General features: G+C 37.6%; 1 protein-coding gene across 1 annotated transcript in view; it reads right to left on the bottom strand.

Moving 5' to 3' along the window:
- The window catches only part of MNAT1 (MNAT1 component of CDK activating kinase), a 248,167-nt gene that overhangs the window by 161,025 nt on the left and 71,516 nt on the right, over positions 1-15,626 (bottom strand). Inside the window, 3 exon segments of the mRNA XM_020986494.2 lie at positions 4,026-4,099; positions 7,058-7,100; positions 7,103-7,209. Coding sequence (XP_020842153.1) covers positions 4,026-4,099; positions 7,058-7,100; positions 7,103-7,209 — 224 coding nt within the window.

The following is a 15,626-nucleotide window of genomic DNA, read 5'->3' as shown; positions in this document are numbered from 1 at the left end:
AGAACTGATCCACACTTTGTTGCATCTCAGCTTCAGGTCTTCATTGAGTACCGAATCTTCTGTGAAGAAAAAAATCACACACCAACTCTCCTTCCACTTCAGTCTTGGCTTGTAGCCTTTTCAAGTTAAACAATTGGGGTGTAGGGGTGCTCAGGGAAGACTAGTACTTCTGGTGTGAGGGCTGCCAAGTCCTTTTCAGAGCTGCTTATCCATCTTTGGTGTCCTCCTGATTCACCTTTCAGCTGTGGCTCCAAGAAGCTTGCACAGTGGCCACATCCTAGTAAACCATTTCAGCAGACAGGCTAAACCAGGTTGAGGGTAACCAGGGAACTTACTGCGGCATAAAGGAAGAAAAAGGAGGGCCTAGCTCTCCACTCTTAGAAATACTATGAACCACAGAAGCAAAGAAGGCTTTGCTCCACTACTTTCAGGAGATATGAGATCAGGCTCAATAATCACCATCTAACTGGGACTTGTCAAGTGAAGCTGGATATCATCACAATCCTCGAGTCTATTGTCAGTGGGAGGGGGAAAAAAGCAAGATAAAAACTATCAATTCCTTCTCTTGTAGGCCGTTGAGGATTCTGCAAAGTGAGACAAAAAGGGACCAAATCTTACACTAGAGTAGAAAACCAGGAGACAGATAAGACAAGGATTGAGGAGAAAGCAGGGAACTTTTCCAGAAATAAGCAGAATCCAGAATACAGGCAAAAGAGAATCAGGTCCTAACCACCTCATCCAAGAAGAAGAGGAGGAAAGAGCCTGGACATGGAGCAAAATCCAAATTTAGAAACTGAGGTTGGAGACATCAAACACAATGAAGAAAAACAATTATTTAAGAGCAATCCAAAAGACAACCCAGAATAAGAAATTAACTCCACAAAAAGGACAACTAGATACAAAAAGGAAAAAATAAAAAATATGACTTGGTCACAAGGACTGGGATTCAAGGATTCCCCTACTTAGTAAGGTTTTTCACTTTTTTTTCTAAGCTGGACTTGAACTGAGTCTTTCTGACTCCCAGGAAGCACTACAGGAGTACCTGCAAGGAGTAAAACAAGAAATTTTAAAAATGAGAATCAGATGCTGAATGAAGTGAGCAGAATCTAGAGGACTTTGTACACAATAACAGCCACGTTATGCAATGACTAAGATTGTTAAACTGAACCCTTCTCAGCATCACGAGGATCTAAGACATCTCCAGAGGCCTCGGGATGGAAAATGCTGTCCACATCCAAAGAAAGAACTATTGAAGTCGAATCGGTATCACTTATTATTACCTTCTGTTGAGTTTTGCTTCATCTTTCTGATGGTCCCTCCTAGTGGTTTTAATTTTTACTTACAACTTCACTAATGTGAAAATACGTTTAACGGGTATGTAACTGTAAAGCCTATATCAGATTGTGCGCTGTCTTGGGGGGGGTGGGGGAGAGAAAGGGGGAGAAAAATTTTCAACTCAAAAGCATATGGAAGTGATTGTTGATAAATCAAAATAAATTAATAAAATTAGAAAAAAAAAAGAAAAAATGAGAATCAGAAGTAAAATCAGCTCTGAAAGAAAAAACTGGAGGAAGAAAAAAGTTTAGAACAGAAAGTGAAAAACCTTACTCAAGTAGAAGAATTCTTAAAAAATAAAAATGAGTATAAAAAATGGAAAAGGACCTACATGTACAAAAATATTTACAACAGTTCTTTTTGTGATGGCAAAGAATCTGAATTTGACGGGATGTCCATCAACTGGGGAATGGCTGGGCAAGTTGTGGTATATATAAATGTAATAGAAACTACTATGCTATAAGAAATGATGAGCAGGCAGATTTCAGAAAAACCTGGAAAAACTTACATGAACTAATGCTGAGTGAAGTCAGCAGAACCAGGAGAACCTTGTACACAGTAACAGCAATATTGTGTGATGATCAACTTTGATAGACTTAGCTCCTGCAGCAATACAATGATCTAAGACAATTCCAAAAGAGTCATGATAGAAAATATTATTCACATCTAGAGAAAGAACTATGGAGTCTAAGTGCAGATCAAAGCATACTACTTTCACTTTTTTTGCTTTGTTTTCTCCTTCTCGTGGTTTTTCTCTTTTGTTCTGATTCTTCTTTCACAACATGACTAATGTGAAAATATGTTTAATATGACTGTACAGGTATAGCCTGTATCAGATTGCTTGCTGTCTTGGAGAGTGGGGAGGGAAAGAGAAAAAAAAATGGCACTCTAAATCTTATAAAAGTGAATGTTGAAAACTATCTTTTATGTAATTGGAAAAAAACAAAATACTATTAAGTGAAAAAAACAATAAAAATGAGTAAACAAAACTTAATGATGCTCAAAAATAACAAGAAATACTAGAACAAATTCAAACAATTGAAAAAAGAAAAAAAATACAGGTATTTGTTTTCAAAAACAACTAACCTGGAAAAACACAATGGCTAGAGATAATTTAAGCATCATCAGGTTCCCTGGAAACCATGACCAAACAAAAACACTTGTATTCCATATTTTAAGAAATTATGAAAGAAAACTACCCAGATTTATAAGAAATATGGATCAAAGTGAAAACAGAATCTCCTCAGGCCATTTCCAAAAGCCCAATATGAAAACACACAAAATCCAGGGCTTCCAAGTCAAAGAAAAGAAACTGTAAGCAACCAAAAAGAAAGAGTTTTAAGTACCAAGGAACCAGGGTCAAGATCACATAAGACGATGCGGCAAGAGAAAACATGGGAATATGACATTTCAAAAGGCAAAAGGTCAAGTCTTACAATACAGAATAATTTGAACCTGGGTTCAAGTCCTAGTTCTGCCACTTACTAAATGTGGGACCTTGCCACATAACTTAGCCAAGCCTTAATTTCATCATCTGTAAAATGGGAATAACTACAATACTTATCACACAGGATTGCTCTATAAATCAAAGATAATGCATATGAAAGTTCTAAACAAATATATTATTCTACTTTAATCTCAATTAACTTAATTTTCCTAAGTCTTTTACCTACTTTTTCATTTCTATACTTGTGCTAAACAAAATTAATTATGGTAATTTTTAAAAAACTGACATGTATTTTGGATGCATGCATGCATTTTGATAGATATATCTTTCCACCTGTCTGAAATATGATTTTAAATGCAAAATGAAGAATACATAAATGTTGCCCCTTTCTCGTGATAAAAGTTTTGCTTCAACTAGTCAAGTCAGAAAGATAAGATCCAAAGCTTCTCTCCAGCCTCTGATTACCTGTGTAATAATATAAAATTCTGCTACTGTGATATACAAGATTAGTGGCCTGAAAGTAGTTTAAACAAAAGGTCTGTCATTCAGAGGTTAAAGGTGATAGATTTAACTTCCCTGGGCTTCCGTTTCCCTATCTATAAATTAAAGTAGATGGACTTCTTCCAGCTCTGATCTACAATATGATCCTAAGAGTAAACATTTCATTTTTGTCTGTTTTTGTTTAATCTTCTCTAACATAACATCAGAGCAGGTAGGTAGCAGAGTGGACAGAGTGTCAGGTTTGGAGTCAGAAACACCTGAGTTTAAATCTAGCCTCAGACACTTACCAGCTGTGTGACCCTGAACAAGTCACTTAACCCTTCTTGCCTCAGTTTGATCATCTGTAAAATAAGCTGGAAAAAAATGAAATGGCAAACCACTCCACCTTTGCCAATAAAACCCCAAAATAGGGTCACAAAGAGTCAGACATAACTGAAACAACTGAACAACAGCATAACATCAATACTGTCCAAAAGATCTTCCCTTAGCAGTTCTAAAGGAACACTTCCTCCATTTATCATGCTTTTCACTGACAGAGAAAATATTTATTATTTAAGTATACCCACCCCCAAACTTGACAAACATAATTAAAGTGCCCAGAAAAAGTAATTAAATAAACAGCAGCTACCGCAACAAATCCTGCTGAAGAATTACAGATGAGATATTCTCCTAGGCATGTGGAAGATAAAAGCATATGGTCTCGTGGGCATATCACATCAAAAATGCAAGCATTAAAACGTACCAATTTCTTCGACTTCTTCCAGGAAATCATTATATTCCCTTAGACTAGGAAAGTCTTCTTCTCTTTTATTATAACTTTAAGAGAGGGGAAAAAACAAGTTATTACATCAGCAGCTTTCAGGTTTATCAAACTACTTTTTTCTTAGTTCTTCTGTTATTCAAAGACAAAATATTGTTTTCTATATACAGCACTGTTGTATCAACAAGGGTATATCCTATCCTTCAACTCTGTTGGTAAGGGTCTAAGAATTACATGGGAGTATTAACTAAATCAACTTCTCAGACAAATGAGAGAGGAAAAAGCAAAGAGTATGTTATAGCACAGAAAATACATTTTAAGATTTAAAAAAGAAAAATAATGGGTTTAAGGGAGTAGAGAATGAGCCTAAACGCACGACAGAATAAAAAAAGGCACTGGATTTAAAATCACAAAAACTCAGTTTAATGTGACCTCCAATGCTACCTATAATTTTGGGCAAGCCACTTAAAAGCTCTGGGTCTCCATGTACTCATGAGAAAACAGATAACAATATTTGCCCTTCCTTTCTTACAGGGCTGTGATGAAGATCAAATGGAATAACATATGTGAAAGTATTTTGTAAACTGTTAAGTCCTATATAAATAAACATAAGATGTTAAGATTGTGGTAAATGTGATCTTTAGAAAGTCCATCCTAAAGGACTAGCAACTCTCTTCTTTCTCAAGGATAAGTGGTATAGCTTGTTTTGAACAAGGAAATTTTAAACATACTATTACCGTACTTGGGCTAAGTGTGGAAAAAAGTCTTTGCTTAAGAACTAAACTATAAAGTGGGAACTAGACTAAAAGCTCCAGTAAGGAAGGAGTCATGCTATATCCCACTTAGCATCACCTACAGCACCTAGCACAGTGCTCCGCATGTAGTAGGTACCCAATTTATGTTGGCTGAATAAATGATAAAAAGGGCCTGGATCTGTGATTTCACTGGTATAAGGAACTACCAGACAAGGAGACTCCTTCTACCAATGAGGTCAGCACCTTCTCTGCAACTCAGTCTTCAAGAATTCCCTAGAGCAATGGGAAGCATTTAACAATGACTCGAACTGAGTCTCCCTGGCTCCCAGGCCGGCTCACTAGACACTGGGTGATAACTCTCTCTCATGAGTGAATGAAGGGCACTTAGCAGCTAATTCGTATCTAGTACCCAAATTGTTCTGAACATTCACAGCTGCTAAAGTGATACTTCTGCTCGAAAAACCCCAGGGGATCCACAGAGCTGTCAGAATAAACGTTTTACATGTTTCGGGGGCATTTTAAGTCCTTTACATTCTGGATTCTGCCTGGTAGTTTATACAATGCGATGAAAATAGAACAAATTTTAAAACCATGAGTTTTCTCTTTTCTAACCACAAGTAGATTTATAATATTACAAAGAAAATGGATTGTTTTCTTTAAAATAAAAGGATGTTTTTGCTGCTTTTTAAAATAAAACTTATGTGACCTCATCAGCTCCCATAGGTATAACTATCATTTCTATACAGCTATATAAGGGCAGCTGACTTGGAATCAGAAGGACCTGAGTTCAAATCCAGTCTCAGAAACACAGCAGTTGTGTGACTCTGGGCAAGTCAACTGAACTTCAGTCTACTTCAGTTTCCTCATCTACAAAATGAAGATAAAGACAGCGCCTATCTTCCAGGGCTGTTGTGAGAATAAAATGAAATATTTTTCAAGTGCCTTGCAAACCTCAGAGCACTCCATGAATGCTAGCTATTTATCATTATTATTATTATTATTTATTATTATTATTATTCTGCTGACTCCCAAATCTATCTATCCAACCTAACTTTACCTCCTGAGCTTCAATGCCTTAGCACCAACTGTCTATTGGATATTTAAATTAGACATCCCAGACACATTTCAAACTCAACATGTCCAAAACAGAACTCATTCTTTCTCCCCTTCAAACCTCCCACCTTCCAAACTCTCCTACTTGTTGAAGGTATCCCCATTCTTCCAGTCTGTTCTTCCAGATCTGCAGCCTTAGCATTATTATCCTTCATTCCTTACTTTCATTCTACAGATCTAAACAGTTGCCAAATCTTGCCATTTCTACTCCAAACCTTTGTTCTCCAAATATAATTACCACTTTAGTTGAGACCCTAACCCTGGTAACAGCAACAACTTCTTTGATCTCACTGACTCTAGCATTTCGCCACTCCAATCCATTCTACACACTGGCCAAAGTGATTGTCCTTAAGTGCAAATCTGTTCATTTTACTCCTCTATTCAGTAAACCCTACAGGCTTTCTATTGTTTCTAGGATGAAACACAACCTGGCCTGGGAGCCAGGGAGACTCAGTTCAAGTCCTGCTTCTGTTTAGCTTTTAAAGTCCTTCACAACCTTGCCTCAATATATTTTTCCAGGCTCACTGGACACTGTTACCCGCTACATACTCCTTGACACCACCACACTGGCCTTTCTCTCTGTTCCTCACATAGGACACTCTATCTCCTTTCTCCTTGCCTTTATATTGGCAAATGCCTAAAATGCACTCCCATGCCTGGAATGCCATCTCTCCTCACTTCTACCTCATAGAATCCCCTCCTTTCTTCAAGATAGTTCAAACTGTCAGCAGAAACCAACTGCTAGGTGAAGACCCTTCTCAAACTTGCATTTAACTACTTTACATTTATTCTGCATATATTGATAAGTGTTTGTTGTTTCTCAGTTAGCATGTAAACTCCTTGATGTCATTCACCGTACTTTTAGCCCTGGGGGCCTAACATGCCTGACCCATAGTAGGCATTTAATAAATACTTTCTGATTATCACCTGCACACCATATGATTACCAGGATATAAACAGAAAATCCTTGGAATGAAGTTAAATTTCTACTTAATTTCTATATGACTGATCCTTACACTTCACAAATGTCTTCTGTACTACTGTTCATCAATGCTTTTTTCTTAAATCGGAGTCATTAAATACCCTTGTGAAAGATATCAATAATGGCTTTCAATCAGACTTAGTCTTGGAAGTAATAACACTTACATCTTTAGCACTTTTTTCCGAATCTCAACTTCCTTGTCAACATAGGGTCTTCAAACAGCTGTACTCTGAAGTTACTCTTTCTCAGAGGTGTGCCACATTCAGGACAATTTCCAGCTCCTCTCACAAAGAGTAATTCCACACAACTTTCACACCTATGAGAGGAGAAGAGAAAAATGTATCATTTAACTCAGTGAAATGAACATTCACAACATGTTTGTGAAATTTCTTTGAAATCTGACCAAATCTACTTCAGATATTAACTAAATTAATTTAGTAAACTTTCATCTCCATTTTAGTCAATTTTCTGGAAACAAAAGTCCAACTTTAAAGAAAGGAAAAGGTCAGATACTAGAAGCAATGACAGAATAAAGAATAAAGTGAAGAATAAAAGGGTTAATTTGTATTACTGTTAAATCAATCAATGAACAAGCATTTATTAAGCACCTAAAGGTACCAAGCACTGGACCAGAGGCTAGATTCAGCAGTACAAAGAACACTCACTCTGGAGTCAAAGGATCTCTGTTCAAATATGATTTCTGATACTTATTACCTGAGTGTAGTAAAATCAACATCTACTGTTAACCTAGTCCAGAACAATGACGTTACATCAGCTTGCAGTTACTGTACAAGATGCAAATTCACAAGACATGGCCAAATACCCTTAAAAGCCAATGAAACTGTCATTGAGATTTAATGGGTCTTATTATGGGTCACATTTGGGTGGTCCATCAAGGTGATTAGAGAAATGAATGTACTAGACTTTGGGGAGATGGCATCTGTATGGACAGAAACCATTACACCAGTTGTTGTGGGTAAAGTCAAATGGAAATCCTTAGAATTGTCCAAGCTATCTCATGTCATTAACACCAAACAATAATGGGTCTTAGAAGGAATGAATATTATTTGCTTGATTGAGATGGACAAATAGGAAGCTGGAGTACTCTGTAATTGATACCACTTCCATTTACATCAGCCCTAGTGAGGAAGGCAAATAGCAACTGACAGCTTAAAGTGGACTACAGGAAACTAAAAGTCATCTAACTAGTGGCTAAGGACATTGCTGACTTCTACAACATGGTGGAACCCACATCTGCAGTGAGTGGTATGGCCTTGCTGACCTCACTAATGCCTTTTTATCTATCTATTGCTGTGGCCAAGACTAGCCAGTAGCAGTTTGTTTTTACTTAGGAAAGGGTCCTACATACCTTCACTGCCTTTCACCCACCTACCTGCAACATTTTGGTAAACAGAATCCCTGAGGACACTGGTATTCACTACCACAGTGATGATGTGTTGACCCTCTGAGGGGTACCTGTTTTGGTGCTTTCTGTTCAAAAGATGAACCACGCTGCGCAGTTTGGCAGGCATCAAGAAATGGCCATATTAAACGACTGTTAAGTCTTCTGGAGCCACAGGCTTAACAGAATTGTCATTTATCCTATAACACTTTTGAAAAGTAGTTGCTCAGGAATCTAGGTGCCCTGTTGGATAGAGAACTAAACTGGAAGTGAAAAGGACCTGAGTTTGAATACTACCTCAAATGTTTACTGCCTGTGTGACCTGGACAAGTCTGTTAACTTCTCATGGTCTCAATTTCTTTATCTGTAAAATGTGGAAAATAATAAAGCCTCTCTTACAACCTTTTTGTAACCATCAAATGAGATAATATATATGAAGTGCTTTGCAAAACATTAAAATTACATTTATATAATCGTTAGCTATAATGAAAAGAGAGTCATTGTAGCATTTCTAAAAATCCACAAGAGAAGAGAAAGAGGCTCAGTAGGAGACAGACAAGCAGGGAAACTTTAAAATTAACATGCTGAATTTTTTTTATTAATACAAGCTGTACTAAGAGAGATCTGTGGCTTTGTGTACAACCCTCTTGTTCTATCCTCCTGTGTATATGGAAAGGTTCATGTTTATTGATGTTTGTAAAGTTAGGAATAACAAAAAAAAATTGTTTTAAGTAGTTACTCGCCATTTCTTGGGCCCTGTTGCTACTGAACAGATGTTTCAGTCATATAATCATGCTTTTTTTCCAGAGTTTTCTATTGTGTTGGGTGATGCAAGAGAGCTCCTCTAACAAGATGGATAAAGCACACGAGGCCTCTGCTGTTTAATGAAAAAGTTATTTCCAAGATTGAACTCACCCAGGTCTCATAAGTGTTAGTAACCGTTTAGAAGAGGCTGACTGGGCCAAAGACTGAGGCCTGCAGTCCCTGCTCCAACAACCTACTTCTCTGCCAGACCAGTGGCCCCTGAATACAAGACCTGTCTCCTAAGGATTGCCATTTTCTCTGATTTATCAATGAACCTAAAAGAGGCTAAAAGAGGCAGGTGCAACTGGAACATAGCAGCCATTAATCCAGTAATGGGGAATACTCTGAAGGATGGAGATCCTGCTAAGTCCTCCCAGTGGGCTGAGCTGCAAGACGCTAAGCTAGTATGTAAGAAAGTTCTGAGGTATAAAGGGAGTAAGATCCTCATCAGTCAATTAACAAATATTCATAAGGCACTTACTATGTGCCAGACAGTATGTGAGGGACTGGGGATACAAAAAGAATTGAACAATCTTACCCCAAATGACCTTCCATTCTAAAGATGAAGGTAGGTGGAATACACACACACACACACACACACACACACACACAGAGCATAAATATAAAGTAAATAAACACAAATTCATACAAACTAATTAATACAAAGTAATTTAGGAGGGAGTTGATAGCAGCTGAGAGGATTGTGAAAGGCTTCACGAAGGCTTGATGGTGCTTGAGTGATGTCTTAAAGGAAGAAAAAGACCATGAGGCAAAGGTAAGGAAGGAGTGCATTCTAAGCACAGGGATAGGCATTACCAAGGCAGGGAGATGGGAGATGGAGTGTCAAGTCTGAGGAAGAAAGAGAAGGCTCATTCTGCTTGATCACAGCGTTTAGGAGAAAGAATAACAATAGCCAAAAAGGAGAGAAAGGCAGGTTGTGCCACAATTACAAAGGACCTATAATGAAACAGGATATTGACCTCCTGACAGAAAGGGGTGCCTACTGAGACATACAGTTTTTCAACATGGCCAATGTGGGAATTAATTTTGGTTGACTACGTATACTTGTTACAAGGTTTAACAGAAATAAATTAACTTTAAAATGAAAGGAAAAAAACAGGTTGGGGCCAGAATGGTGTAAGGCTATAAAAGTTGAACAGAGAAATTTATATTTTTATCCTAGGGGATTCTTGGGCAATGGTCATGAGTCTGGATGAGGGGCCCATCTGGGGCTAGAAAGGACAGTACTGGATAATCAGAAGCTCTCCCCTTTGGAGTAAGTACCAATGGAGAAATTTTGCTGATATCTCTCTCACACACAGTTGTTTGTGAGATGTATCAGTGACCATCAGAAACATCATACCATTCAAATGGACAACGAGGTTGATGTTCTAATAAGAATGGCAAAGACTGATCTACCACCAGTTCAGATATGACGGCCATGCCATATATGAAACAACAGTTTGGTCATTATGCCCTAACCACTAGGGTTGTTTACTGGATGAATTAACAAAATACTAGGAAGGGAGAAGTTTCTCAATCCAGTCGTTTCTAGCTATGACCTTAAAGGATGCTTATTCAATATGAACAAATTGCTTTTAGACACTGTCCTGGTATATGTTCCTATATGGACCTTCATTATTCCATTCTCTGAATAAAGTCAGCTGGACCTCAAGGTCCCTGCCCCCTCAGAATGATCCACACCCTCCAGGGAAAAAAAACACTTCTATCTCTGGCAATTAACAGGCATCCTTTCCTTCATGATGTTTGTACTTTCCTTCCCAGGAAAGTTTAAGGGAACCAAGGGGAAGAATTATTAGGAGGTATTTACTTTCTTTTTTTTTTCTTTTTAGTGAGGCAATCGAGGTTAAGTAACTTGCCCAGAGTCACACAGCTAGTAAGTGTCAAGTGTCTGAAGCGGGATTGGAACTCAGGTCCTCCTGACTCCAAGGCTGAAGCTCTATCCACTGCAACACCTAGCTGCCCCAAGGTATCTTACTTTCTAATGACACAGGATAGGTAAAACAGTCTCTACATAACAATGGTGGTGTTGCTGTTCAGTAGTTCAGTCGTGCCCAACTCTTTGTGACCCCATGGACCATAGCATGCCAGGCCCTTCTATCCTCCACTATCTCTCAAAATCTGTCCAAGTTCACATCTACTGTTTCCATGACCTTATCTATCCATCTCATTCTCTGCTGTCCCCTTTTTCTTTTGCCTTCAATCTTTCCCAACATCAGGGTCTTTTCCAATATCTCCCATCTTCTCATTATGTGGCCAAAGTATTTAAGATTCAGCTTCAGTATTTAACCTTCCAGTGAATAGCCTAAATTAATTTTTTTAAGCACTGATTGATTTGATCTCCTAGCTGTCCAACAGTCTCTCAAAGTCTTCTCCAGCACCATAATTTAAAATCATTGATTCTGTGGCACTCAGCTTTCCTTACAATCCAACCATCACAGCTATACATTGCTACTGGAAAAACCACAGCTTTGACTACATGGACCTTGGGCAACAAGGTTCTATCTCTGCTTTGTACTGTGCTGTCCAGAGTTACAGCTTTCCTCCCAATGTCTTTTAATTTCAAGGCTGCATTAGCTGTCTGCAGTGATCTTTGGACTCAAGAATATAAGCTCTGACACTGATTCCATTTCTTGTCCCTCTATTTGCCAGAAAGTGATGGGACCAGTTGCCAAGATCAAGTTTTTTTGATGTTAAGCTTCAAGCCAGCTTTTACACTTTCCTCTTTCATCCTCATCAAGAGGCTTAAGCCTTCTTCACTTTTTTGTCATCAGTGTGATATCAATTATATATCTGAGATTGTTGATATTTCTCCAAGCAACTTTAATTCTGGTTTGTGATTCATCCAGCCTGACATTTCACATGATGTATTCTGCATATAAGTTAAATAAGTAAGATGATAATGATATAGCCTTGTCGTGCTCCTTTTCCAGTCTTAAACCAATCAGCTGTCCCATGTTCGGTCTCTATTACTTGTTGGCCCACACACAGGTTCCTCAGGAGATAAGTAAGATGATCTGGTACTGAGGACTTGCCACATCTTGTTGTGAACAATACACTCAAAAGCTTTAGTGGAATCAATGAAGCTGAAGTAGATATTTTTCTGGAACTCCCTTGCTTTCTCACACATAATCCAGCAAATGTTGGCCATCTAGTCTCTAGTTCCTCTGCCTCTTCAACAACCAACCTGCTCTTCTGATAATTCCTGGTTCACATATTGGTAAAGCCCTGTTTGCAGAATTTTAATCATAACCTTACTACCACGAAAAATGAGCACAACTGTTTAGTCATTTGAACATTCCTTGGCATTGTCCTTCTTTGGGATTGGGACATAAACTGATCTTTTCCAAAAATGGCCACTGTTGTGTTTTCCAAATCTGATGGCATATTGAGTGCAGCACTTTAACAGCATCATCATTTAGGGTTTTAAATAGCTCAGGGGAAATCCTACCATCTCCACTAGCCTTATTATTAACAATGCTTCCTACGGCCACTTGACTTCATTCCCCAGGTTGTCTGGCTCTAGGTCAGTAACCACATTGTTGTGGTTATCACTGGTGATGTTAAGATAGTTCCTGAATAGTTCTTTTGTGTATTCTTGCCATCTCTTCTTAATCTCTTCTGCTTCTATTAAATCACTATCACTTTTATCTTGTATCATGCCCATTTTCTTGAAGACATCTATTGTCTTTCCTATTTTATTGTTTTCTTCTATGTCTTTGCATTGCTCATTTAAGAAAACTTTCTTATCTCTCCTTGCTATTTTCTGAAATTCTGCATTCAATTAGGCATCTTTCCCTTTTTCCTTTCCCTTTCCTTTTTTTCCTCAGCTATCTGTAAAGCTGCATCAAACAGCCATTTTGCTTTCTTGCTCTTCTTTTTCTTTGGAATGATTTTGGTGCTGATTCATGTACAATATTGTGAACCTCTGTGTCCATAGTTCTTTAGGCACTCTATCAGACCTAACCTCTTAAATCTATTTATCACTTCTACTTCACATTCTTAAGGGATGTTATTTAGTTCATACCTATAGGGTCTGATGGTTTTCCCTACTTTCTTCCACTTAAGTCTGAATTTTATAATAAGAAGCTCATGCTTTGAGCCACAGTCATCTCTGAGTATTGTTTTAACTGACTGTATATCACTTCTCCACCTCTGGCTACGAAGTATATGATCCATTTGATTTTGGTATTGACCATCTGGTGATATCCATGTGTAGAAAAGTCACCTTTTGAGTTGTTGAAAGATAGTGTTTGTTATGACCATAGAATTAACTTAACAAAACTTTATCAGTCTCTACCCTGCTTCATTTTGTACTCCAAAGCCAAATTTGCATGCTATTCCAATTATTTTTTATTTTCTACTTCAACATAACTATGGTGAGTATAAATTCAACTGGATGAAAGAGAATACCTTAATACTATTTATATTTTATTATACTCTGTCATTGGGACACACACTGACATATGCCCCTTCTGACCAACCGTACTCCTTTATGGAACCAGGGGCAGGACAGGAGGAAGGGGAGATATGCCCAAATGAACTAATGCTGTATTCTTGCTGAGTATTCTTTTACATACTAACATCGAATAAACTTTCTGTTCATTGCTGAGTTTCTTTCCAGTCCACCAAGCCTGAACGCCAGAAAAGCCTAAGTAAGTCAGGCCCACCTCTAAGTACTATGTGTGACACAGGACAAATCTCTTAACATCCCTGGGCCTCAGATCAGGTTAGATGTTTCTGAAGTCCTTTCCGACTTTATATCTATAATCCTATAAGCCTATGGTGTACCTAAAGGAACTTATGTATTATAAGGTATGTATACAAAATATATACAAAAAAAATTAAAGGGAGAAGGGGGGTGGGATTTGGAAGGGAAGTCTTAGCTGCCAGAGTATCAAAAAAAGCCTCACAAAGATAGTATTTAAGCTAGGCTTTGAAAGGAGCTAGGAAAACTAAATGACACAAATTAAAAAGAAATGCCATCTAGGAACGAGGTTTGTGCCAAGGCACAAAGAAGGCAGATGGAATATAGTATGTGAAGAATACAGGATTAGCTAAAACACAGAGTATAAGAAGGGAAAAAACTTATAATTAGTGTCATAAAGTAGGATAGAATCAGATTGCAATGGGCTTTAAATGCCAAATGGAATAGTTTAGATTTCATTCTCAAAGCAACTGGGAGCCACTGAAGTTTTTTGAGCAGAGGAGTGAAATGGTCAGACCTGTGCTTTAGTGATAGCACTTTGGTAGCTGTATGTAGGACCGTCTGGATACAGAAAAGAACTAAGACAGAAATATCAACTGGGAGATACTGAAATAGCCTGGGCAATGAACTAAGGTGGTGGCTGTGTGAATGAAGGCAAGGGAACTGATTCTATTTAAAATGTGGAGATAGAATCAAGGTCAGAGTACAGAATAGGCATAGAAAATAGTGGGAAGTTATCTAGTCTAGCACTTCTTAAATGTGTGTCCTGAGCTAGAAAACTCTTTTTCCTGGTCTCCCTATGATCTATTTTTCCTTTTCTCAAATATTCCTTTCACTATCCCCAAGGATATTGAATATTTCTACTATGGTTTGCTTTAAAGGCAAAAATATAGCTAATAAAACAAGTTAGTTTTTTTTTATTTTTATTTGACTAATGACCAAACCAAAAAGAATACGTTGAAATTAAAATAAAGTTAAAGAAAAGAGGGAGCGGCAGTAGAAATAGAATTAGAATACTCACTGAACCTGAATTTTAGTCTTCGCTTCACAACAAACTATGTAAAATGAATATATCTGGACCTCAGACTTCTCATCTATAAAATGAGACAGGTAGACAACATGATCTACAAGGTGCCTTTCAAATCTGCAACTATAAGAGTCTATGTACTGGAGGGGCCTAAACCCAGACATTTGCCTAGTAACCTGGATGTTTTCCAGTTCTGAAGCAGTACAGTGCATAGTCTAATAATTCTACCTAATCACGGTCTGGGAAAAAAAAAAGGAAATCTGTGGAGCTAGTCCAAATCTAGGAATAATTTACCAAAGAAGTTGAAAACTTTCATTCCTCAGAGATTTTAAAGACAAGAACAGAAACTCAATTGTCTGGAATGGATTACATGAAGTCTTTCGAGAAATATTAAAAAAAATCCTTAGTGGATTGTACCATTCATTGCTGCCTCATTTCCTTTGCCAAATTTTTGTGCAGGGGCATGATGGTAACCATTCAGGATTGAGGGTGATGAGGGAAGAATATTTTCTGTGGCCACATGTACAAAACTGTAATAGTTAATTTCATAATAATGAATGAGAAAGAAAAGTAGATACCATCTACACAGAACAATGTTAAAAATATATGTACAGAAGATAGAGGAGTGTTCATATATAATGAGGCATACATACATATATATATATATATGGGATAAATATATAAAGGGTTACATATTCCTGTAAGAATAGGGTCAGGAACAATAAAGCTTGGAACAAGCTAAAGCTAGCAAGAAATATAATGGGTAATTAA

This window comes from Phascolarctos cinereus, unplaced genomic scaffold, assembly GCF_003287225.1.
Source record: "Phascolarctos cinereus isolate Bilbo 61053 unplaced genomic scaffold, phaCin_HiC Scaffold_3;HRSCAF=262, whole genome shotgun sequence".
Classification (NCBI taxonomy): Eukaryota; Metazoa; Chordata; class Mammalia; order Diprotodontia; family Phascolarctidae; genus Phascolarctos; species Phascolarctos cinereus.
This window is presented reverse-complemented; position numbering and strand designations above follow the sequence as displayed.